At 44.3% G+C, this 23,379-nt stretch overlaps 1 protein-coding gene across 5 annotated transcripts in view; it reads left to right on the top strand.

Annotated features, from left to right (window-relative positions):
• Nucleotides 1-18,665, top strand: part of LOC112571922 (cell division cycle and apoptosis regulator protein 1-like) — a 28,776-nt gene extending 10,111 nt beyond the window's left edge. The window contains exons 11-22 of one of the 5 annotated variants that reach the window (XM_025251340.1): nucleotides 638-709; nucleotides 2,272-2,409; nucleotides 2,832-2,909; nucleotides 9,911-10,105; nucleotides 10,356-10,598; nucleotides 12,970-13,011; nucleotides 13,339-13,386; nucleotides 14,126-14,201; nucleotides 14,482-14,648; nucleotides 14,763-14,901; nucleotides 15,663-15,893; nucleotides 16,212-18,665. In XM_025251340.1, the coding sequence (XP_025107125.1) occupies nucleotides 638-709; nucleotides 2,272-2,409; nucleotides 2,832-2,909; nucleotides 9,911-10,105; nucleotides 10,356-10,598; nucleotides 12,970-13,011; nucleotides 13,339-13,386; nucleotides 14,126-14,201; nucleotides 14,482-14,648; nucleotides 14,763-14,901; nucleotides 15,663-15,893; nucleotides 16,212-16,516 (1,734 nt within the window). In that variant the 3' untranslated portion in view covers nucleotides 16,517-18,665. Of the gene's footprint in view, nucleotides 1-634; nucleotides 710-2,271; nucleotides 2,410-2,831; nucleotides 2,910-9,910; nucleotides 10,106-10,355; nucleotides 10,599-12,969; nucleotides 13,012-13,338; nucleotides 13,387-14,125; nucleotides 14,202-14,481; nucleotides 14,649-14,762; nucleotides 14,902-15,662; nucleotides 15,894-16,211 lie in introns of all 5 variants that reach the window. The other 4 variants (XM_025251348.1, XM_025251358.1, XM_025251332.1 and 1 more) reach the window with 4 other exon arrangements.
• The last annotated feature ends 4,714 nt before the right edge of the window (nucleotides 18,666-23,379 follow it).

The raw sequence follows: 23,379 nt of genomic DNA, 5'->3' as shown, positions 1-23,379 counted from the left end.
TTAATTTCCCATAAAAATTACTTGGTAATGATCAGATAAAACCAGAAATATTACTGGGCCAAAACTGTGGCATTTTACTTGTCAGAGTGGTGGTTCCCTTCGCATATTTCTTTGTCCTGAATGTTGGGAGTAGGTTTGCTGGGCCTGCAGTTACTGCTGCCCAGCACATTGAGAATGGGCAAGGTTGTGAGTGAATGAAAGCAGGTGGAAGTGACGTCAGCAGATAGTCCGCAAGCCACTGCACAAGACAAACAAGATCGTCAGAAGACTAGGACGACCAGGTGTAGAGAAAGTGTTGTGAATCTATGCTTATATCGTTTTCTCTGAACTTCATTTTGCAGGTGGATGGTAGCATAAGTCACATAGCAAAAAGAGAGGAAGTGTGTGGCATAGGTAAAATGCTTACAAATGTGATCGGTGTGGATTCCTGTGGACAAATGTGATTGGTGTAGATTCTTGTCAAATATAGACCTTAATGCAACTTGTTGGGGTCCGGGACTCGTGCCTGTCTGCTTGGAGGAGGTGATGCAGCGAGTGTCTTGTGGAAGTTGTATCTCGGCCAGAGGCCACAGCTGCTTGAAGTAGTCTTGACCTTTCGAGAAGCTGCTTCTTCATACTTTTTTTATTTGCTCAGCAGGATTCAGAGGATCCTGGCGTGCAGAAGAATGAACCAACACATTTCTCCAAACTGGACCCAAAGACTTTGAAGGTAACAGTAAACAGTTGTACAGTGGTGCGATGAGAACTTTCTTGAGTTAAATGTAGACAAAACAAAGGAATTGAACATAGATTTTAGGAGAATCAAAGATTAGTTTGTTGCTCCCAGTGTGATACATAGCAAACCTGTTGAAACTGTCACCTCTTTCAGGTACCTGGGAACTGTTTTTGATTGCCAGCTTAAATGGACTCTAAACACTGAACACATTGTCAAACGTGGCCAGCAAAGAATGTACCTTTTGCGGAAGTTAAATAGCTTCTCCGTTAGCAGAGCAATTTTAGGTCGTTTTTACCAATCTTTTATTGAGTCTTTTATCTTTCTCATTTGTATGCTGGTTTCATAATCTATCTGTCCATGATAGGAACAGTTTGAATAACATTGTTCACATCTGTTCCAAGATAATTGGTATTAAACAGAGGGACTTTACTTCCCTCTGTAATCAACAACTAGTTAGGAAAGCTTCCCGCATTCTGTCAATACCTGAACATGTGCTAACGGGAGAATTTGTTTTATTAAGCTCCGGTAAACGCTATGCCATGCCAGTATGCAAAAGCAATAGGCACCTGAAATCTTTTGTGCCATCCGCAGTTCAGCTACTCAATCACAGATGAACTATCAGCAGTGTGTGTGTGTGATGGGTAGGTGTGCATGTGTGTGTGTTTTTTTGTTTTTTTTCCCCATATACATATATTTTGGAAAAAGGGCACAGCTCCCATCTAAATTGCCTGTTGGGATTAATAAAGTCGGTTGTTATTGTTGTTATTGTTACAAGATGAACAAGTGTCATTTCTGTTGCTGGCACAGTCTTCTTTTGTGTTGTTTTGACTCTTCGAATGTAAGAATCAAGCTGAAGATATAGTTCAACATAGAGGTGTGTGTATGTATATTGCCTAATATATATATGTGTGCATATATATGTGTGTGTGTATAGGCTTTGGTAAACTTGGTCCTTGTGGAAACAAGGCTGCGCTTGACAGGCTGAGTTACTTTGTTCTCCAGTAATTTTTCTGCTTTCTTGTGCAACATCTTTGCTTTTCTGTATCCATAGATTTCTTTTAGTTACAAGTTGTATTTGTTTCTCTTAAACTTTCATTTGTTGCTGCTTTTTACTGCTTGTAACTACTTTGCTTTCTGTTTCTGGGGACTTTACTGTAATGGTTACGTTCTCCGCCATTACCTTAGAATTCTTACTGCTCGTTCTGTTTTCTATTTTCCAAAACCTAATCTCACTTTAGATTTCCCTCTATTATTATCTATTATCTTTTATTGTGTTTGTCTTGGTTTATATTTTCAAAATCTCTCTGAATTTTATAATTGTTCTTAATTTTTTGCAAATCTCACTTCACCAACACTTTCGCTACATGACTGTACAGTTTGTCGATATGACTTCTTTAGTATGGTTGTTGATTCTTTTATAGTTCGTATATTATTTATTTTCCTGTCCCTTGTATGCTGTCCATGTTTCGTTCTTGTAAGTGCTAAGAGCATGCTCCTTAGGAGTGTTATTATGCGCTTTACAAATTTTGCATTTATTATTTTTATTAAACTGTTAGCTACAGGAACTACGCGATGAACTGGACAGCAGGAACCTGAGTGCTAAGGGCCTAAAATCTCAGCTAATTGCACGCCTCACCAAAGCCTTGCTTTCAGAGCAAGAAAAAGAGGAAGAGGCAGAAACCATGGCAGCTGCAGTAAGTTACCACAGCAATCAGAATGCTCTAGATCAGTGGTTCTTAACCTTGTTTGAGGTACCGAACCCACAAGTTTCATATGCACATTCACCGAACCCTTCTTTAGTGTCATCACTAATTGCGGGTGTGTCTTGACCTCCGTGGCGGAGGCTCCGCCAAACCCCTGAGACCGACTCACTGAACCTCTAGGGTTCGATCGAACCCAGGTTAAGTCAAAGAACCACTGCTCTAGATGAATTTGATTTATTCATGTGTGTGTGTGTGTTCATCTTTCTATATAGACTTCTTCTTACTGATAAGTGTGTGGAGCAGGTCTGCATTATCAACCTATTGTTTTACATTTAAGATTGTGAATAGTAGCTCTTGCAAACCTTTTCGTTGATCAGTGATCATCGATGATTTACCTGAATTTTGTGTCTCAGCAGCGAGAAAAAGAGGAGGAGGGAAAGAATGATGAAAATGACAAAGAGAAGGAGAAGGACAGTGTACAAAAAAAAGAGGTCGGTTAATGTCTTGTCAACTTGTAGTGAGGAAGTAACTATGTTGGAGTGTTCACTCAATTTTTTTCTGAATATGATTACAATTTTGTGTGCCTGTCGCGTTCCACCCCCAGCCTCGCCAGAAGCACGCGCACAGCCGCTCACACAGCCGGCCAGACACGCACAGACACTCGGCCGGAGGCAGTCTACGACTTACCTCTCGAAACCCGTGCACGGCACAAACCACGACAAAGACGGGAAAAACGATACAAGCACGCAGTTTTAATAACAAGTATAAACACGCATACACATACACCCACACACACCCACAGAAAAACGGATCAAAACAAAAAAATACCCCCACGAGTACTCGTCAAAATGAATATATAAACAACCAGGGGACTGCCTCCCCGCAAAGAGGTTACAAATAAAATACCACTGGGATACAGCCCAGTCAAGTGTTCGCTCACAGTGTTCATATAATCAGCAGAAACACCAGTCTTCTTCTCCTCCAGCTGGCACCCCCCTCCCTCCTCGCGTCCAGGTACGAGAGGTGGGTAGGCCGTTGGTCACGTGAACCCCTGCTCGCCGGTCCTAGCCCTGGCTGCTCCACTTAAGCTGGCCGCACACCCGCGCAGCGAGATCACGTGTTCACACGCCGATGAGATGACGTGGGTACAGGGTGGCTGGTTGAAACAATGGCGGATGAGACGTCGACGACGAAGAACATATATAGTCTGTCGAATACGATGAAGATGCGACATACGAAGACGTTGAAAAATATGGCGAACATGTAGAACAGATAAAAGCCTGTAGAGAAAAAAAAAAAAAAAACAGTTCCTCCGATAAACAGGCAGCTCTTCCTCAACTGCACAGTTTCTACACACATATTCTAGCACACGTATAAGCATGTGACCGTTACAGCGCCGGTCCTAAAGCATACAAATCCATTTAATAAAACACGGGTGCGCGCCACATGCGCTGCGACCCGGCCAATACAAAAGCCATTCTAACCGGACACAAGTCTTACACTCAAAAAAAAAATAAAAAAAAAATAAAACATAAAAAATCGTGAACATAGTCGTTAACACATAAAGATCAACCCATTCACACTCCAATCCCCAACTAAGGGCCCCATAGACTGGAAACGTGTAGAACTAAAAGAAAATCGACTCTACTAACCCAAATCGGCTTGTGATGGTACCCGACGGTCAGCTGCCCTCCACAACGGGAATGGCAGAAACTCTCCCTTGGAAGTCCGCGGACACTTTCCAAGGGAAACTCAAACGGCCTGGGTAAAACGGCGCAGCCTAAACTGCCCACAATGGCCCGGTCTCCCGCCGTCCTCTCAAACACAATACGCTCCTCTCTCCATCGAGCCCAGGTCAGAACTGCCACGAGGGACGCTGCTCTCTGGGGGTCATTTCCTGTCGCCCAGGGGCTGTGACCAATCGTCAGCGCCCACGACACCCAGCCCATGCCAAGGCGCGTGAACGCTTTTCACGCCAAAACCTTGGACAGGGAAGGGAGGGGCCCGACCAGAGCACCCCCAGAGCTCCCACCGGCAGCACACAGCACTCAAGCCGACGTCACGTGACGTAGCAAGAGCGTGACGTACGGCACGGCTACGGTCAGAGGGAGAAGGCCTTGACCTTACCCCTACACACCGTACAAAAAACAGCCGTCAACCGTCGTCTGCTGAGAGCGGCCTTACTGAACAGGAGCGTCCCCAGGCGCTGACAGAAAGGCCGAAATCGTGACACGCGACATATCCCCCCCCTAAAGACAAAGCAACGCGGAGTTTAAACCCATCGCGTGTCAAGATTACAGAAGAGCAACATTCAAAACAGTCAAAAATTACAGTCAAAACACCAATACTAAACCCCAAAACACGGGAACGACTGCGTAGGCTAAGGCACAACCCTAAAGAAACTCGACAAGAAAAATATAAACATCGCTAACCTACATAACTGACATCTTCATCCTTCTACTGTTGAAGGCAACCGGCCGCCTAAAAGGTATCAGGCGGGGAGAGAGACCTGCTTAAGAAGTCAGCCTCTACATTATCCTCTCCCGCGATGGCTTTTATCCTCATGGGATACGCCAGGAGCTGCATCGCCCAACTAGCTAGCCTAGCACTACGTCAAAACTCAGAATTCCCCCTCGAAAAGAAGAAAAAGTCGAAGCCGAGTGCATAACGAGAACCAATCTGAATGCACGACGGCGTGGCCTCTACAGTTTTACAAACACCAATCGCCTATGCGATATCTAAAGAGAAACTATCCGCAGAACCTAGCGAAACAGTTACAAAGAATAGAAAAAAACCGGACTCACTCAAGCCTAAATCCATGATACGTCCTAACACCATATCCTAAACAGAACTCTCCACCGATCCAGACGGCCTGACGCGTTGCTTCTGCTCCACGCAGAACGACGCCGGAGAATGTGGAGCTGTTGCCAGGATACGTCCCATCCCGGGGAAGCACACAGCATCACCCCAGAGACCTAATGCCCGCCAGGACCTGTCCCCATTCGCTTGAAGCAGGTCTTGTGTCTCCTCCTGTTTTGTTGGCTCCAGTAGATTCGCCTGTGCATATGTTACTTTTCCATGACGACTGGTTTCTGCCCTTTGCTGCACCTCCATGTGCGTCTCGTCGACTGACACCCGTCCCCAGGGCTGCTACTGTCCCCCGCCTGCCGGGCGGCGATTCTCGATAGCTGGCCTCCGTTCGCGGGGAGTTTCACGAACTCGCCCCTGGGTGTCGCGCGCTGGGCATGCGGCGCACGCTGCACAATAGCGCCGCACGTCTTTGTATAACGACGGCCAATAAAAATCATCCAGTATCCGTTGGCGTGTCCTGTGGGCCCCGAGATGTCTACCCGTCGGTGAGTCGTGCGCCATTTTGAGAACATCAGCCCTTAGCGGAACTGGCACGACGACCTGCTCGTGTACAACTCCGTTGCCTCCAGTGTACTTGCGCCAGATAAGCCCTCCCTCGTGTTGAAAGGACACGACCCCTGTGCCTCGCTGCACGGGCGGCCGCCTTTGATGAGCCACGGTTCTAATGTGCCGCAAACTTTCATCTGTGCTTTGCAGCATGCTTAACTCATGGGCATGAATTTCCAGCTTTTGTAGTGGAGCCTTTTCAGTTTCTGCGCTTCTCATCTGCATGCAGGTTTTCACCCGCGCGCACGTCGCCGTGTGCCCTTCGTATACCGGCACCTGTATCTCTTTTCCTTCCTTCGTCCGCATGGTATTCCCTATAAGCACTCCTTCAATGAGATCGGGAAAAACGGCCGCCTCTACCTCGCCAGAGTAGTACGGCGACTCCAGCCGGACGTATGCAAGAGGTACCCACCGCGTGTCCGTGGATGCATAGCGCACCCTCTGTTTCCTGTGCGTGAGATCTTTCGGGTCGACTAGGTCACGCCTGACACAAAGTAGGTCGGCGCCCGTGTCCCGCACTGCAGAAACCTCGTGACCATTGAGGGTCACCTGCGTGCGGAAGTCACCATAAGAAGAACGCCTACACCTGTCCAGCAATGTTCCACTCCTCACCTCCTGATCCACTGCCCTCACGGAGGCCAGAGTGATCATACTCCCCAGGGCGACTTTGTCGTCGGAACTCTTGGGGAGTTTCGGACACTCTGCCCTGTAGTGGCCCACTTTACCGCAATGGAAACAGGCCTTGTTTTCCTGCTTTTGGTCATCCGGGAAACGGGGCTCGCTCCGCCGTTCCTGCTGCTCGCTCTTCTGAGGACGAGTGGTGGGGTCCGTGCGATGGCTCCTCGCTGCCACTCTTGCCTCTGAAAACTGTTGAGCCAAAACAGCCGCGACATCCACGTCCTCGGGTGCCCTCTCCCTGATGAATGTCGCTAGATCCAGGGGTACACTGTCCAGCAGCTGTTCCATAAGTATTAAGTCTCTTAGACTTTCGAAGGTGGCTGCCTTGCCTGCTAAGTCCATCCACCTCGCCAGGTACAGGCGGATCCTGGCGAGGTACTGTTGGAAAGTTTCGCCTCCTTCCCGCCGGGACGCTCGCAGTTTACGTCTGTATGACTCGGCAGTTAGGCGAAACCTCGCCAGGAGGGCGGCTTTAAGCTTTTGGTAGTCTTCGGCATCGCTATCGCTGAGGCCTATATACACCTCGCTGGCCTTTCCCCTCAGCAGTACGCCCAATCTGATTGCCCAGGTGCTGAGGTCCCATTGTTGCAGTTTAGCCCAGCGCTCAAACCTACAGAGATACGTCTCTAGGTCCTCCTTTTCGTCGAAGGGTGGGATTTTCAGACGTACCACATCTCCTTGGATGCCTGGCGCATCCTTCCTCTCAGCCACGCTTCTAGCGCGGGCAATCTCCACATCGTGGCGTAGTTCCTCGAGACGGATTCTCTCTGCTCTCTCCTCTCGTCTCTCTGCTCTCTCAGATTCCTCTCGTCTCTCTGCAAACGCTGCTAACTCCAGACCTGATAGGCCTATCTCCCTACCTAGGCGTAGGTACCTTTCCAGGGCTGGTTCTGTGGGCTGACCTCCCGATGGCCCCCAGCGCGAGGGTGAGCCTCTACGCTCAGGTGACTCATCGCTTCCTGCGTCACTGTGCGACTTGGACTCGAACCTTCCACCGCGCGCCGCCACTTGCGAGCGCGTGCGCGTGGCCACCGCTTCCTCTACGTCGGACATGATGGCTTAACCACAAAAGAAAAACACGCAACCGCGCCTCCGTGGAATCAACAAAAAAATATCAGACTTAGTACTGAACCGAGGTGTCAACCGCAACCAGAAACAGCTCAAATAGCGGACACCAGAAAGTGAAAGTAACATGCGAACGCAAACGCAAGATCAGAGAAGAAGCAAGCCGAACGTGCAATCCGACGCACTGCCGCAGAGTAGGAAAAACAACCGTCGGGACGAAAAAGCAACAACCCGCGGGGTGAGCGCGTGAGAATCCCCCCTCCTACCCGCACGGACCAGGGGAGCAACTACTCGCCTACACTCACACACTGCGCACAAACTGCGTAGCCTACCCACGAGACAAACAAGGACGTTACGAAACAAGACAAGACAACATTCACGGGTTCGAGGAACTAAGGGTGGGGTGAATCTTACCCCGCATCTCCACCAATTGTCGCGTTCCACCCCAGCCTCGCCAGAAGCACGCGCACAGCGCTCACACAGCGGCCAGACACGCACAGACACTCGGCCGGAGGCAGTCTACGACTTACCTCTCGAAACCCGTGCACGGCACAAACACGACAAAGACGGGAAAAACGATACAAGCACGCAGTTTTAATAACAAGTATAAACACGCATACACATACACCCACACACACCCACAGAAAAACGGATCAAAACAAAAAAATACCCCACGAGTACTCGTCAAAATGAATATATAACAACCAGGGACTGCCTCCCCGCAAAGAGGTTACAAATAAAATACCACTGGGATACAGCCCAGTCAAGTGTTCGCTCACAGTGTTCATATAATCAGCAGAAACACCAGTCTTCTTCTCCTCCAGCTGGCACCCCCCTCCCTCTCGCGTCCAGGTACGAGAGGTGGGTAGGCCGTTGGTCACGTGAACCCCTGCTCGCGGTCCTAGCCCTGGCTGCTCCACTTAAGCTGGCCGCACACCCCGCAGCGAGATCACGTGTTCACACGCCGATGAGATGACGTGGTACAGGGTGGCTGGTTGAAACAATGGCGGATGAGACGTCGACGACGAAGACACATATAGTCTGTCGAATACGATGAAGATGCGACATACGAAGACGTTGAAAAATATGGCGAACATGTAGAACAGATAAAAGCCTGTAGAGAAAAAAAAAAAAAAACAGTTCCTCCGATAAACAGGCAGCTCTTCCTCAACTGCACAGTTTCTACACACATATTCTAGCACACGTATAAGCATGTGACCGTTACAGCGCCGGTCCTAAAGGCATACAAATCCATTTAATAAAACACGGGTGCGCGCCACATGCGCTGCGACCCGGCCAATACAAAAGCCATTCTAACCGGACACAAGTCTTACACTCAAAAAAAAAAAAAAAAAAAATAAAACATAAAAAATCGTGAACATAGTCGTTAACACATAAAGATCAACCCATTCACACTCCAATCCCCAACTAAGGCCCCATAGACTGGAAACGTGTAGAACTAAAAGAAAATCGACTCTACTAACCAAATCGGCTTGTGATGGTACCGACGGTCCAGCTGCCCTCCACAACGGGAATGGCAGAAACTCTCCCTTGGAAGTCCGCGACACTTTCCAAGGGAAACTCAAACGGCCTGGGTAAAACGGCGCAGCCTAAACTGCCACAATGGCCCCGTCTCCCGCCGTCCTCTCAAACACAATACGCTCCTCTCTCCATCGAGCCCAGGTCAGAACTGCCACGAGGGACGCTGCTCTCTGGGGGTCATTTCCTGTCGCCCAGGGGCTGTGACCAATCGTCAGCGCCCACGACACCCAGCCCATGCCAAGGCGCGTGAACGCTTTTCACGCCAAAACCTTGGACAGGGAAGGGAGGGCCCGACCAGAGCACCCCCAGAGCTCCCACGCAGCACACAGCACTCAAGCCGACGTCACGTGACGTAGCAAGAGCGTGACGTACGGCACGGCTACGGTCAGAGGGAGAAGGCCTTGACCTTACCCCTACACACCGTACAAAAAACAGCCGTCAACCGTCGTCTGCTGAGAGCGGCCTTACTGAACAGGAGCGTCCCCAGGCGCTGACAGAAAGGCCGAAATCGTGACACGCGACATATCCCCCCCCTTACAGAGAAAATGATTACAACAATATAAAAGAGTTTTATGAGTGATCGTATATTTAAAAAAGATCACAATGCTGTTAAGATATTGTGTGTATAATAGCTGTGTCCATGCAAACTGAAAATATTTTTTATTCTTGGGTCAGTGATAATGCCAAGGGGTGATACATCAGTAAGAGTACTCAAAATAAATGTAAGTAGTTGTGAGAAAAGAAAAGTTTTGTAGCACTTATGATACGTTGAGAGAACTATTATCCACAGCAAGAAGAAGAGCAAAAAAGAAAAGAAAAAAGAGATCGGCAGCAGCTGGAGAGGCGCTACACTTTGCCAGATTCTCCATCCATCCTGGTACACCCACATCCAACAGCCAAGTCAGGCAAGTTTGACTGCTCTGTTATGACCCTCTCCCTTCTGCTAGACTATCGACCAGAAGACAACAAGGAGCATTCCTTTGAGGTGAGGAGAGGCAGGAACTGTCCACATGTTTGTATATTTTTTAATGGACATTATGCATGATGTTTGATGTTCTATAATAAATAACAGAAGACAATAATAGTTTAAACAATGTTGCTTTTGCTTTTGGTATTTAGGATGATGGCCACAAGAATAATAATAGACACTGGTAGCTTGGTATTGCTAATATCTGCATAAAAAAAATATCTAATTGTGTCCTTTCTCACACATATTGTCTACTGTTTGCCTCCAGGTTTCTCTATTCGCAGAACTCTTCAATGAAATGCTGATGCGAAACTTTGGGTTCTCAATCTACAAAGCACTGGTGATGGCCCCAGCCCAGCCTAAAGAAGAGGAAAAGAAAAAGAAAGAGAAGGATGGCAAGGACAAGGACAGCAAAGAAAAAGAAAACAAAGACAGTAAAGATAAGGACAAGGACATCAAAGACAAAGAGCGAGCAAGAGAGAAAGACAGGAAAGGTGACAGCAAATCAGAGGTCAGATATTAAGATCAATATTTCTATCATTAATGATGAGATGTTAAGATATTAAAATCAGAGGTCAAATATTAAAATAAATATTTTTATTATTAATGGTAAGAAATAAAATCAGAGGTCACTTGTTAAGGACCAGATGTGCAGTGGTAGGGCTAGTTAATCATTTTGAAGCTTCAAGCTGCTTTAAATAAAGGAAAATAAATTAAGAGAGTTTGTGACAACAAAGGTATATTAAAGAAAGTGATAACTCTAGCTTTGATCTTATTTTACGAGATATTAGCTATTCTTTATAAATATAGCCTGTCTTTTTATCATTCTTTTCTTGGGGGACTTACGGTGTTCCTAAAGGTAGAAAATGTTTATTATTAACAATCTCTGATAAATAAGACCATTTACCTCCATACTGTGTCAACAATGTACCACAAAAGTGAGTACACCTGTGTGCAACAGCGATGCCATGAAATTCAACCAACTTTCAAAGAATCTACGGTAATTTTTGTCAGTTGTTTAATGGTAAAATCGGTGAAGAGGAAGCTAGCTTTGCATGTCACCATTGTTAGAATCGTATGTTGGGTTGATGGTGTTGTGGTTCATCTGTTCCTTTCCCTCTTGCACGGGGGCAACATTCAAACTGAAACTGAATCCAGGACCCATGGGGAAATCCAACAGCAGAAGAAGCAGGAGGAGATGCAGGGCAACTTGAGAAGCGATCCAACATTATGCAATATCTTACTGTTGATGACCTTCCTGAAAATATCAATATAAAAGAGGGAAATGAATTAATGATCCAATAGCAATAAGCAAGTGATAAATAGTGTGAAGCACCAACAAGTGGAAAGGTGCTGGTGCAGGCACAGTTATAAGCCAGATGATAAAAAATGCTGATACAGATGTTTTTATTTAATTTTCTGTTGCACCTATTCAATCTCCTGTTTGAGAAAATTACATTCTCAAGTGAATGGTCAAAGTCCATAATGGTACCAATCCATAAGAAAGGTGACATCAATCAACTAGCCCAGGGATGCACAACCTATGGCCCGTGGGCCATATCCGGCCCGCGACGCGGTGCCATCCGGCCCGCGAAACTTCTACCCACAGTGCAGGAAATCGGCATGTTAGTAATAAAAGAAGACCTTAAAAAAACCGACAAAAAAAGGAAGAAAAAGTATTTATCCCCACGTAGGGGCGTTTCCCAATCTTTTTTTCGATGGACGAACATTTCGATTCAGTGCTCCGACTTGGTGTCTTTACGATGAGGCCGGACATTCAGAAGTTGGTTTCGGGAAAACAACTTCAAATATCCAACTAATTACTATATAATTAATGGTAAGTACAACTTGTTTCTAATAAAAATGGTATCTGCTCTATTTTTTTTTTCCTTTTTGTATTTTTGCGGTGAAGTGGCCTGCGACACGGCTGTCCGAAATGGATATGGCCCGCAGGCCGAAAAAGGTTGGGCATCACTGAACTAGCCAATTACAGAGGTGTTACTGTAACAAGTGTACTAAGTAAAATCTATACAGACATTAAATGGGGCTGAAAAAGAAGAGAAAGTGATAGAAGAACAGACTAGTTTTAGAAAAGGTTATAGCCTAATGGATCACATTTACATGCTTTTTGCTATTGCATAGACTCATTTCTTAAAGCAGAAGTATAGTGTCCTTTGACTCAGTTAATAGAAATTTACTGTGGAACTTCTTGGGGAAAAATAGTGTACATGGAAGAATGTGGCAAGCATTGCGGGGAGTCTATAGTTCAGTCTGCATATATTATTTATGTGATTTCTGCAGAAAATCATAATATAGGGTTAGAAGTCTGTTTTAAAAGTCACTTAATTTTTATCAACATGCAACTTTTGCAAAAGTGTCATTAGAGACTATGAACTGTTGGTCGTAAGTTTGGTTGAGGAGATAGTCGTAATAGAGATGATGTTTATATAGCATAATACATCTGTAAAAAAATGTTTCGGTCATAACTAAAGAGAAAGGTCTTAATAAAGAGTTTTTACTGTACAGAGCTGAAGCAAGTAAAATTGGGGTAAAAAACAATTCCACTGGTCACAAGTTGTAACTAATTGGGCAGAGTTATGCATTAGTGTGGACATAAAAATGAGCAAAAACATTACCGATGCCTGATGCTCACAGATTCCTGGATTCAAATAGGATGAAAGTGTTTCCTTATTCTGGTTTTGTCGAGCTTTTCTAATATTATTCTTGAGTATCCCCCATGCCATAATGAGGAAGTCAATGACACCAAAGGCATCAAATGTTTCTCATCGCTTTCACTCTGCATATGTGTTTGTGCATGAAATACTAACATTTTAATAACTGATTAATCCTCTTTTTCTACCCAACCCTATGTATGTTCTCAGGAACCTCCAGCTAAACGGCGGAAGGCAGACGAGGCAAGAAAGGTGAGTGCTTACAGGTGTACCAGAGACAGTATACTCTTAAAAAGGGTGAGAAAGGCAAATGCTTACAGGCATACGAGAGACGACACACTCTAGCATCACCTTGATTTCATATTTAAGTATGCATTGGCAGCAGCAAATATGATCATATGCTTGTGAAACTAACTGCACAGTCATATTTTCCTGGTACCAATAATATCTGAAAAAAGTTCTGGTTAAAATTCCTTTGAAGGCTGGTTAATTTATTATTAAAAAAAGTCTTAATTAGGATCAGAATGTTTTTATTACATGTGTTGATGGTCTGTTGTTGATGGTGTTCACAATATCAAGGATGGGGATGGCGAGATGGATGACGATGATGAGAGAGATGATAGATATGTAAGTTTCTAGTATTTATTTCTTTGATATGTAAATTTCTTATTATTTATTTGGGTTATGAGTCACTTATGTGTCTGAGGTTGGTTTGTTTACCTTATTTTGTGGAAGGGGAGGTAAAGGAAGTATTTGGCTGTCAAGTTTCCTACTGCTTCACAATTATCTAGCTCAGCATAACTTAATCTGCTATTCCCACTTTTTAATCAAAAGCCATCACCCATCAGCAAGTGTAATCAAGGTTCTGAAACCATTGGTAGTTGTGGATGAAATTAGCAAGACCAGTACTTCAATGTTGAAAAGCTACACTACAAAATGTCGGGGAGGGAGAGCCCAGTAGAAGCACAGTTCACAACTGCTGAGCATATTCCTACTTGTCCATGCTGCTCACGCCTTACAGGAACATGGCTGCTGTCTTTAAGTGACTTCCTGTCTGTGTTCGCACTTATGCAGAAACAGTGAAGAGTAGAGTAGATATGGTTTAGAAAGAGAGAGGAGGGTTTTGACTAGCAAGTAGAAACATATTGTGTAGGTTTTTTTTTTTTTAGTGGGCAAAATGTTAGGCAAGTTGGCATCAGGCAAATTCATCTGGTGTTATGCTGGGTTGTCTTCTAAGTGTATGAAAGATCTGCATTTATCTTTGCCTGGCTGTGTTTAACACCAGCGGTTTTGAGTGACTGTCATGAAAAAGATGCATTATTTGAATTAACTTATTGCAACAAGCTAATTGGTTTTAAATGCACAGTATGCCAAACTGATGATGTTTCCTACACAGGACTCCAGTGGAAGAGAGGAGGAAGATGATGAGAAACGTGATAAAGGTGACTATTTTTTTTTTAACTTGTACTTCATTTGAGGAAAATTATCCTAGTGGTATTTTATGTTTAATTCCAAATCATGGAAAGTCTGAATGAAAGTCAACTAGGCTAAAGTATGTGGGTATGATAATAAGAACAATTATTTTGCTATAATTTGAAACTTGTTTTGGTTGAGTGGCATGATTTTGCTCATAATTGTTACTTCAGTGTATTTGTATTTGCACACATACTTTATAAGATGTCTATGTATTTGTGTAAGCAATTTTGTTTTTTAACTAAACAGACAAGAAAGAAAAGGACACCAAGCGTGACAAGCGGAAGTTTTTGACAGTGGATCCTGAGTTGCTACTAGCTTGTGTCTATTATGACCAAAATCACTGTGGTTATATACAAGAGCATGACCTGGAGGACATAATCTACAGCCTTGGCATTGACCTTTCAAGGGCACAGGTCAGTATCATGAAAAGTCATCTGAAATGTCACCAACATGATTGTCTTTTACACGTCCTCTTATGTTCAGTCCTCTTTTTGCTATTGACAGTGTTAAATTGATGTGGTGTCCAGGTTCGTAAACTAGTGCAGAAGGTGCTGGCACGGGAATGTTTCCACTACCGTAAAATGACGGATGTTCCTCAGGCACGTGATACAGAAGTTGCCATGGCTACTACCATATGCCCTTGCGATATGGAAGCGGTTGCTCGAGGTAAACTACAAGAGTGGATTCCTTACATGTGATGAGAGCATGCCTGACAAGATATGGCTTGATTATGAGAAATGTATAGTTACCCTGGTAATTACAAGGGTAGATCGCTCTTTTTATGCATTGATCACATTTCTTTAACTCTTTTAAGTCAGACACCCCTTACAACCTTGAACATCCCATCCTTCCACTTGGCCTAATGGCTTCTAGATCACCAGAGATTTTAATGTAATCTGCATATTTTGGTAGCCTATGGTTTATAGGTCAGGCAGAGAGGGATGGGAGATGCACACATATCCAAGCGCACACTTGCATGTGCACTGAGGCATTGAGGCGGCCTCCTGAAGCCTTGGATTTGTCTGGCCAGCGAACTCATTTAATCAGGGTGACCAGATGTGGCAGTAGTGGAAGTGGGACGAAAGGTTGTAGAAGGTTCCGTTGGAGAAGGTATATAAGTAGTCGGGGTTGGAGAGTTAGCAAATTTTCTTGAGATACTTTGGTGGATGCAGTTGATAGTTTCTTTGATTCTTATGTCTTGTTTTATGAATTTGTTTCACCCTCTGCCATTCTATGGAGGAACAAATTAAAGTATTAAAAAATGTACTCTCTGTGTTGGGATTTCTTGCACTGCTGGCACACCCCTGTGTAACCACAGAAAGGAAACATCATATAGGTTACATTTGTATACATGGATCTGTGTTTGTGAGAGAGAGAGAGATTCAGATAGTGCTGAAAATAAAAACTGTGGTTTGTAAACTTTGCAGGTAACTCGGATTACCTGGTGGCAGTGCGAACTGCAGGACGTGTGGCAGACCGCGAGTCAGGCAACAAGGGAGAGGTGGTGGAGGTTGCTGACAATGGGAGGGAGGAAGGAAAGTTCGTCAGGTACAAGGGCTCGGTTGTAGACCTTGAAAGCTTGATACAGAAACTGGAGGGAAGCGACAAGTCCTGTGCTCTCCTTGAGAACAGACTGGCAGACATGGCTGTTGAACTGGGTGAGTTAGACTTAGTGAGCTTGCTTCTTCTCATTTCTTTCATCTTCATTGTCTAAGTATCATATTTGAATGTTTCTTTATGAGAGGAGTTGTGTGCATGTTTAGCTGTGCATGAGTGCTTGCTTGCTTGCTTGTGCAACCCTAACTTTTTAATTTTGTTTGGAGCTTTGAAGATTACATTCTCCTCCAGAATGCTTATTAAAGATTGAAATTCAGCTACATTGCTTAATATAACATACAAAAATTCAGTTTACTTACTGCTCTGATTACCTTAGGACACACATTCACCATAAAAGGTACTCTCTTTGGGTTTGACAGAAGCACTGAAGGAGAACCTTTCTACCCAGGAAGCAGCAGTACGAGCTGCCAGAGATGAATTCACTAGCACTCAGGCTAAATTGCAAGCCGAGGTCAGCCGACGTGTTGCCTTGGAAACACAACAGGTACAGCTGGAGGTGGCTATTGGGGAGACCAAGGGTATGTTGCAGCAGGCTCTCTCTGTCCTCTCCATTGTGCCTGTGGCAGCTTCTGAATCTTCTGAAAAGAAGGCTGGCGATGCTGGAAGCAAAAAACGTGAACGGAAAGATCCTAGCCCAGTCAGTGTGAAAAAGGAGAAGATTTAACTTGTGCAGACGATAGTCTGTCATTGCATGGTCTGGACTCAGATCTTCAGAAAATACACGAAGGAATATATCATTTTCTGCCTGTGCCTGTTTCTCAACTATAATCCAGTTTGAGAAGAAAAAGGACTTTGCAAACACTGACTTCAATGTCAAGACACCTGGTTTGTGATGTTCTCAAAAGTGTCAGTAAAGACGGCAAGGTTACAGAGTCTGTGGATATTAAATCTGGAATATGTGACCTTTAGATGCAGTGCACAATGTGCCCACGATTAAGACTTTTTAAAGACACTGTGTCCAAGGTATTTACTACGTGATGGCAGTTCAAGTGTCGAGGTGGACTTGTTTGACAAATATGCCATCTTAAGTGCATCCTGAGGAGGTTACTTACAAAATCAAAGACATTTCTGCACAGCTTTAAAAAGGAGGTAATGCCTCCATATTTTAACAGTTTAAAATTTTCTCTGAGAATAATAGGTTTGAAAATCATAAGGCTCATGTTAATGTGTTTCAGGACAAAATGTAAGAAGCTGCTGCTGTCGTTTGTAGATGGTGGGTGCTAAATCCATGTGTGTTTAGACAGATGTGCTTGTGTGTTGCATGTTCAGAGTCATAAAGTCCTCTATTGTTGGTGCCAGGTTCTTCTGCCAAAAATAGTCTCTGAAAACCTGATGCGAATACTGTGAGGTTTTGGTGCTTTTAGAGACTGGACATTGTATTAAATGTTTATCCAAAAGTATTTAAATTTATCTAGACTACAGCTCTTCTTAATGGGCTCTAGTTCTTAGATGCAAACATGTCAAGCAAGTGTATGAACTGTTAATATTGTTCACCTCATAAGACATTAAATAATATGTTTATGTGTTAACACTGTAGTGTTTTTGTGTGCTACATGTAACAGCAGTTTGTGTGCTACATGTAACAGCAATGTTTGTGTGGTGCATGTAACAAAAGTGTTCATGTGGTGCATGTAACAGCATTGTTTGTAGGATACATGTAACAGCAGTTTGTGTGGTTCATGTAACAGCAGTGTATGTGTACTACATGTAACAGTGGTGTTTCTGGGGTACATGTAGCAACATGGTTTGTGTGGTGCATGTAACAGCAGGGTTTGTGTGGTACATGTAACAGCATTGTATGATACATGTAACAGCAGTTTGTGTGGTGCATGTAACAGCAGGGTATGTGTGCTACATGTAACAGCAGTTTTTAAGTAATGTAGTGGAATGAGGCTGATGCCTGGCACATAAGATGGTCAACACTTTAAGGAAAGTATGACAAAAACAAGAACAACAACTATTGATCATGCCTGCCTTGATGACTGTAATGAGCGTGATCTATTTTTACTGACATCGGATGCAGAGGTAGCGATTGAAAGTATTAAACATAGAAATTGGAATAAGTTACTATGATCAGTTACAGCTTATACAAAGAGTTTAATGACAGCTGTCTGTAAAACAAAGATCAGATCTTGTACCTGCAGGTGTGCCCAGGAATTCTCTGATTAAAAATTGCATCTTCACCAAGAGATGATTTCATCTTTTATTGAGATACAAACACTAAAAGCGCTAGCTACAGGAAAACAAGGAAATTACTATGTTTGTGCATCAATATATGGAAAGTGAGTTTATGAAATTGTCAGACAGGATGGTCCCTCATATTTTGTTTTTTGTGAGAAATTTAAGTAAAGCTATAGTAAGTTTTATTTCCTCAAAATCTGTTGGCAGCTTGCATTAATGTACTGATGTAGTAGTCAGTCATGTGACTATTGCAACGTAGATGCTCATGACCAGATGTAAAGATTTTAGTTGGTCGTGTTTTTAACAGGTGGAATTTTGCTCTGAAACTGCATGCTGGTCAATCTGCACATCTGTAAATGTCAGGAACCTTTTTTTTTTTAAATTTTATCAAAAGTTTTTTTTTTGATGAAGCTGATTGAAACTCATAAACTTAATCTGCTGTGTAGAAATGCTGAAAATCTGAATTTGGGAATTTGTGAGAGTTACGGGTCTGTTAGGTTTATTATGTAACATGAAAAGAGCCGAGTTTAGAGGGATTTTTTGCTGTCTCCTTAGGATTAAGATTCCTTAGAGGAATAAGAAAACATATTTCTCATTTTACAGAATAAAAAAATGAATTTTCTTGCCCAAGAGTGGCTTGTGTGTCAAATATCTTCTACTACTGCTTTACTATCTGGATAGAATGTCTGTCATGCCCTTAGGCCATGTAGTATGTGTTGGTGCGGCTGTGATAGGAAACTGATTTTCTTAATCAGATTTGCACCAAAGCCTTTAAACAAAAATAGAAAACTCCCAGATCAGTTTTGTTTTAATGTGTGACATCTATACAAGAGTATACACAAACAAGGATTCAGAATAAAAGAGTAAGAAACTTTCACTATTCTGTATTCCACAATGCATAGCGATGGGGAATTGCCTGAGTAAAATAAGAAGCTATGTGCTTCTATATATAAACTAGAATTATAAATGTGGATATAGGTTTAAACATGGCTACAGTTCGCACCCAGGACTGCAGTCATTAAGTGTGGAGCAAGTTGTTGTCTCCAGAGTTCAAGGCAAATGAACACTTTTGCCGCTGCTTTATCACTATCACTCCTGAGATAAAAAATCGTGCTTTCATTGAGTTTTTTGCTTCATAACTATATTTAGATGCTTTCAAATGGCTGGTGAACAACACGAAGTTTCGGTGACCACCTGTCTCATGCTAGTATTATGAATTGCTGGAGGGGGAGTCTAGCAGACTTTCATGTTACCACTTTAATATATATTTTTCTTACCAGTGATTTGTTTCTGAGGGAAAAAACTGCGAACTAAATGGTGTGGTCTTCAATACAGAACTTTATTAGCTGCCATGTACAGCTTTCAAGCCTCATTGAAGTCATGAAGTTTTGAGGCTTTCCCGAGTCCAGTGTATGACAAGGTGGCCAAGCATGGCCTGGTGAGGGTACTGGGACTTCCACCAGAGCCACGGTCCTATCCCAAAGTTGATCATGAGGAGTGAGCAAGCATGCCAACGCTAGTGTCACAGTATCAAGTATCGAAACTAATTTGTTCAGTTTTCTGCTTGTCCGGAGTTGCTCTTTTTTGTTTCTTCTTTAAGTCATCGTACTCGGGTGGGGGCGGGTACAAGTGCGGGATGGGGGGCAAAGACTCGTGCAGAAAAAAATTCAGAGAAATGGCGGCGTTTTGTTCTGGATTATAAACAAGTATATCTGGTCGCAAGAGCTACATTTACACGGACATATGATACAGACAAATACAAAACAGAAAGTGCTGGAGTCCATGTCAATATGTAATGTAGCCGGACTGACCAGGTCCCTCACTCAGGCCAACACCGCGGCCCTACCTTAGCGCCAGTCAGTCCGGTCCTCTTGGGTGAGCCAGGGGAGAGGACGGGAGTTCCCAAGGAGAACTTTCCACTAAAATTCTAGCTCTCGTTTGCCGGGTGCGTTGTCTCATCTCTACCTCGCGTTGTGTTCTTTTTATTTTCTTCATCCACTACTCAGCCGACCTAGGAATCCACAAAAGACCTTTCTTTTCTTTCCCAGACACAAGTGTCTTTTCTTGGGAACAAGTAGTATCAGCGGTACACGCTGCTCTGAACAAGCTCCCGCTATACAATCTGTATTCTGAACGACAAGATGTAATCCTGTATTCTGAATGACAAAGTGTATTGTGAAGGCCAAGGTATAATCTTGTATTCTGAACACGATGAATCTTGTGAACGTTCACAGTCACGTTGAGTCCCAAAGGAAGCCACTCCAATTAACTTTCCAGGAGTGTTCAGTGAGTTCGAGTATGATTAACACCTGAACGCAGCAGTGAAGAACGCATTCACAGAAATGGGAAAGGTCATACGAAAGTTTTTACAAAGGAACACAGCTTGCTGACCTTTCTTTTCTATCATCATTTACTTTCCCTCCATTTTCACTTTGACATACAGCTCCCAGCAGCTGCATTTATCGAGAAGTGGCCATCTCCAACATTCAAGGGCTCTCAGTCGATTAATTAAAATATAAATTTATTCGCACGTTCTTGCTGTTTACGAATGAAAGTTGTTGAGCTTGGCATGGTGCTAAATGATGACAGGTCAGGAGAGGGACTTGGTAGGAGGCAGGGAGTGGACGTGCAGCTGCAATGCCGTGTAACTATGTGCCACACACACAAGACAGCTGTGTACGCGCCTCCGGAGCAAGTCTCAAGGGAACAAGTTCCTTCCGTCCTGGAATGAAGAACTGTCGCCGAGACTTTTCTGTATTTAACCTTAAAGACGAGTCTGGTTCTCCCAGAGAGAGGCTCCAGGGCAGGTGACGTCAACGTCGCTACTGCGAAAAACAAAAAGTTGGGTAATCAAAAGATTACAACTTTATTTATCCCAAAGGGCAATGGTGGTGGTGGTGGTGGTGGTAGTGGTGGTTGTGGTCAACTGAAGGAACCAAGTCTGTGGCGTACAAGCAGTGAAAGACTAGAGAACAGATTCCTCTCACAGGGGGAGTAGCACTTCCTCTACAACCTATTCTTTAGTGAGACCGCGGATTTGAGACAGGTCTGTGGTGAGATAAGACCGTGTGGACCAGACCTTGTGAGACAAGGTTATGTGAGACAAGACTGTGTGAGACAAGACTGTGTGAGACAAGACTGTGTGAGACAAGACCGTGTGAGACAAGACCGTGTGAGACAAGATGGAGAGAGACAAGACTGTGTGAGACAAGGCTATGTGAGACAAGACCGTGTGAGACAAGACTGTGTGAGACAAGACCGTGTGAGACAAGACCGTGTGAGACAAGATGGAGAGAGACAAGACTGTGTGAGACAAGGCTATGTGAGACAAGACTGTGTGAGACAAGACTGTGTGAGACAAGGCTATGTGAGACAAGACCGTGTGAGACAAGACTGTGTGAGACAAGACCGTGTGAGACAAGACCGTGTGAGACAAGATGGAGAGAGACAAGACTGTGTGAGACAAGGCTATGTGAGACAAGACCGTGTGAGACAAGACTGTGTGAGACAAGGCTATGTGAGACAAGACCGTGTGAGACAAGACTGTGTGAGACAAGGCTATGTGAGACAAGACCGTGTGAGACAAGATGGAGAGAGACAAGACTGTGTGAGACAAGGCTATGTGAGACAAGACCGTGTGAGACAAGACTGTGTGAGACAAGGCTATGTGAGACAAGACCGTGTGAGACAAGATGGAGAGAGACAAGACGGGGTCGAGCAGAGGCCAGGTCGTGCGGTCGATAAGTAGGTCGGCGGTATGATATATCGGCTGGAACTAAATAACTGCCAGTGAATGGCTAGATATCGACCACTTCTTTCTTCAGTCTTCCTTTTTCTTTCTTTTTATTTTATTTTGCCCTGATATCCTGCAGCTCCTAGACACACACACACGAACACTCTCCAAAATAGTTACATGTGCAACATCTGACTATAGCGCAGTCTTCTTATGCAAGATACGTCACATACAACATGTAATTAATATTAGTTTAATACACTGCTGTTAGTACACAAGATACGTCACATACAACATGTAATTAATATTAGTTTAATACACTGCTGTTAGTACACAAGATACGTCACACACAACATGTAATTAATATTAGTTTAATACACTGCTGTTAGTACACAAGATACGTCACACACAACATGTAATTAATATTAGTTTAATACACTGCTGTTAGTACACAAGATACGTCACACACAACATGTAATTAATATTAGTTTAATACACTGCTGTTAATACACAAGATACGTCACACTTACAACATCTGACATAAATATCCTGCTGTGCTGTTTGCACGGGACAACAATCGTAGTAGGATGGACACCATGGAGCAAGGGGCTGCCTAAGGTACGTGAAAATCCCTGTCATTGGTCAACGTGAGCGTCTACTTTCCCGAGATACAGCCACACACAAGCCCACACATACAGCCCTCAGATAGAGCCCACAGATACAGCCCACAGATACAGCCCACACACAAGCCCACACAAACAGCCCACACATACAGCCCACAGATACAGCCCACACACAAGCCCACACATACAGCCCTCAGATAGAGCCCACAGATACAGCCCTCAGATAGAGCCCACACATACAGCCCACACACAAGCCCACACATACAGGCCACAGATACAGTCACACACAAGCCCACACATACAGCCCACAGATACAGTCCACACACAAGCCCACAATACAGCCCACACACAAGCCCACATACAGCCCACACACAAGCCCACATACAGCCCACAGATACAGCCCACAGATACAGTCCTCAGATACAGCTGCACCAACTTCCTGTGTAAGTGCAAGATCCAGCTGGTATCTGACTGTCCATGAAGGTCCGAGAAGCAGCAGCTTCAACACGTAGGGCACAAAGCGTACGTCACAGAGAGTTCGACACACACAGAGTACGTCACTGAGAGTTCGACACACACAGAGTACGTCACTGAGAGTTTGACACACACAGAGTACGTCACTGAGAGTACGCCACACAGTACGTCACAGAACACTCAAGACAAATTACAAACATGGGGAAAACACCAAGCCGTGACCTTCGCCCTCACGTCATCACACGTTGACATCTCCGCTAGAAGCCGTCGAGTGAAGAAGACGCTCTGCTGTCGTGAAACAAGTCACACACGTGTTTAAACAAATAAATTGTTCAAAACGACTTACTCCTCGCTTTCCCTTCATTATCTGATTGAACGCGAGAATGCGAGCCAGCGTGACCCGTGACCCGTGACGTCAGATTAGCGAACCGCGCAGAGCGAGGTCACCATAGCGCGCTCTGGTTCAACCTCTCCATCATAGTGCAGTGCTGCAAGCAGACGGGCGAGATGACAGAC

Source organism: Pomacea canaliculata, linkage group LG1 (assembly GCF_003073045.1).
Source record: "Pomacea canaliculata isolate SZHN2017 linkage group LG1, ASM307304v1, whole genome shotgun sequence".
NCBI classification, from domain to species: domain Eukaryota; kingdom Metazoa; phylum Mollusca; class Gastropoda; order Architaenioglossa; family Ampullariidae; genus Pomacea; species Pomacea canaliculata.
This window is presented reverse-complemented; position numbering and strand designations above follow the sequence as displayed.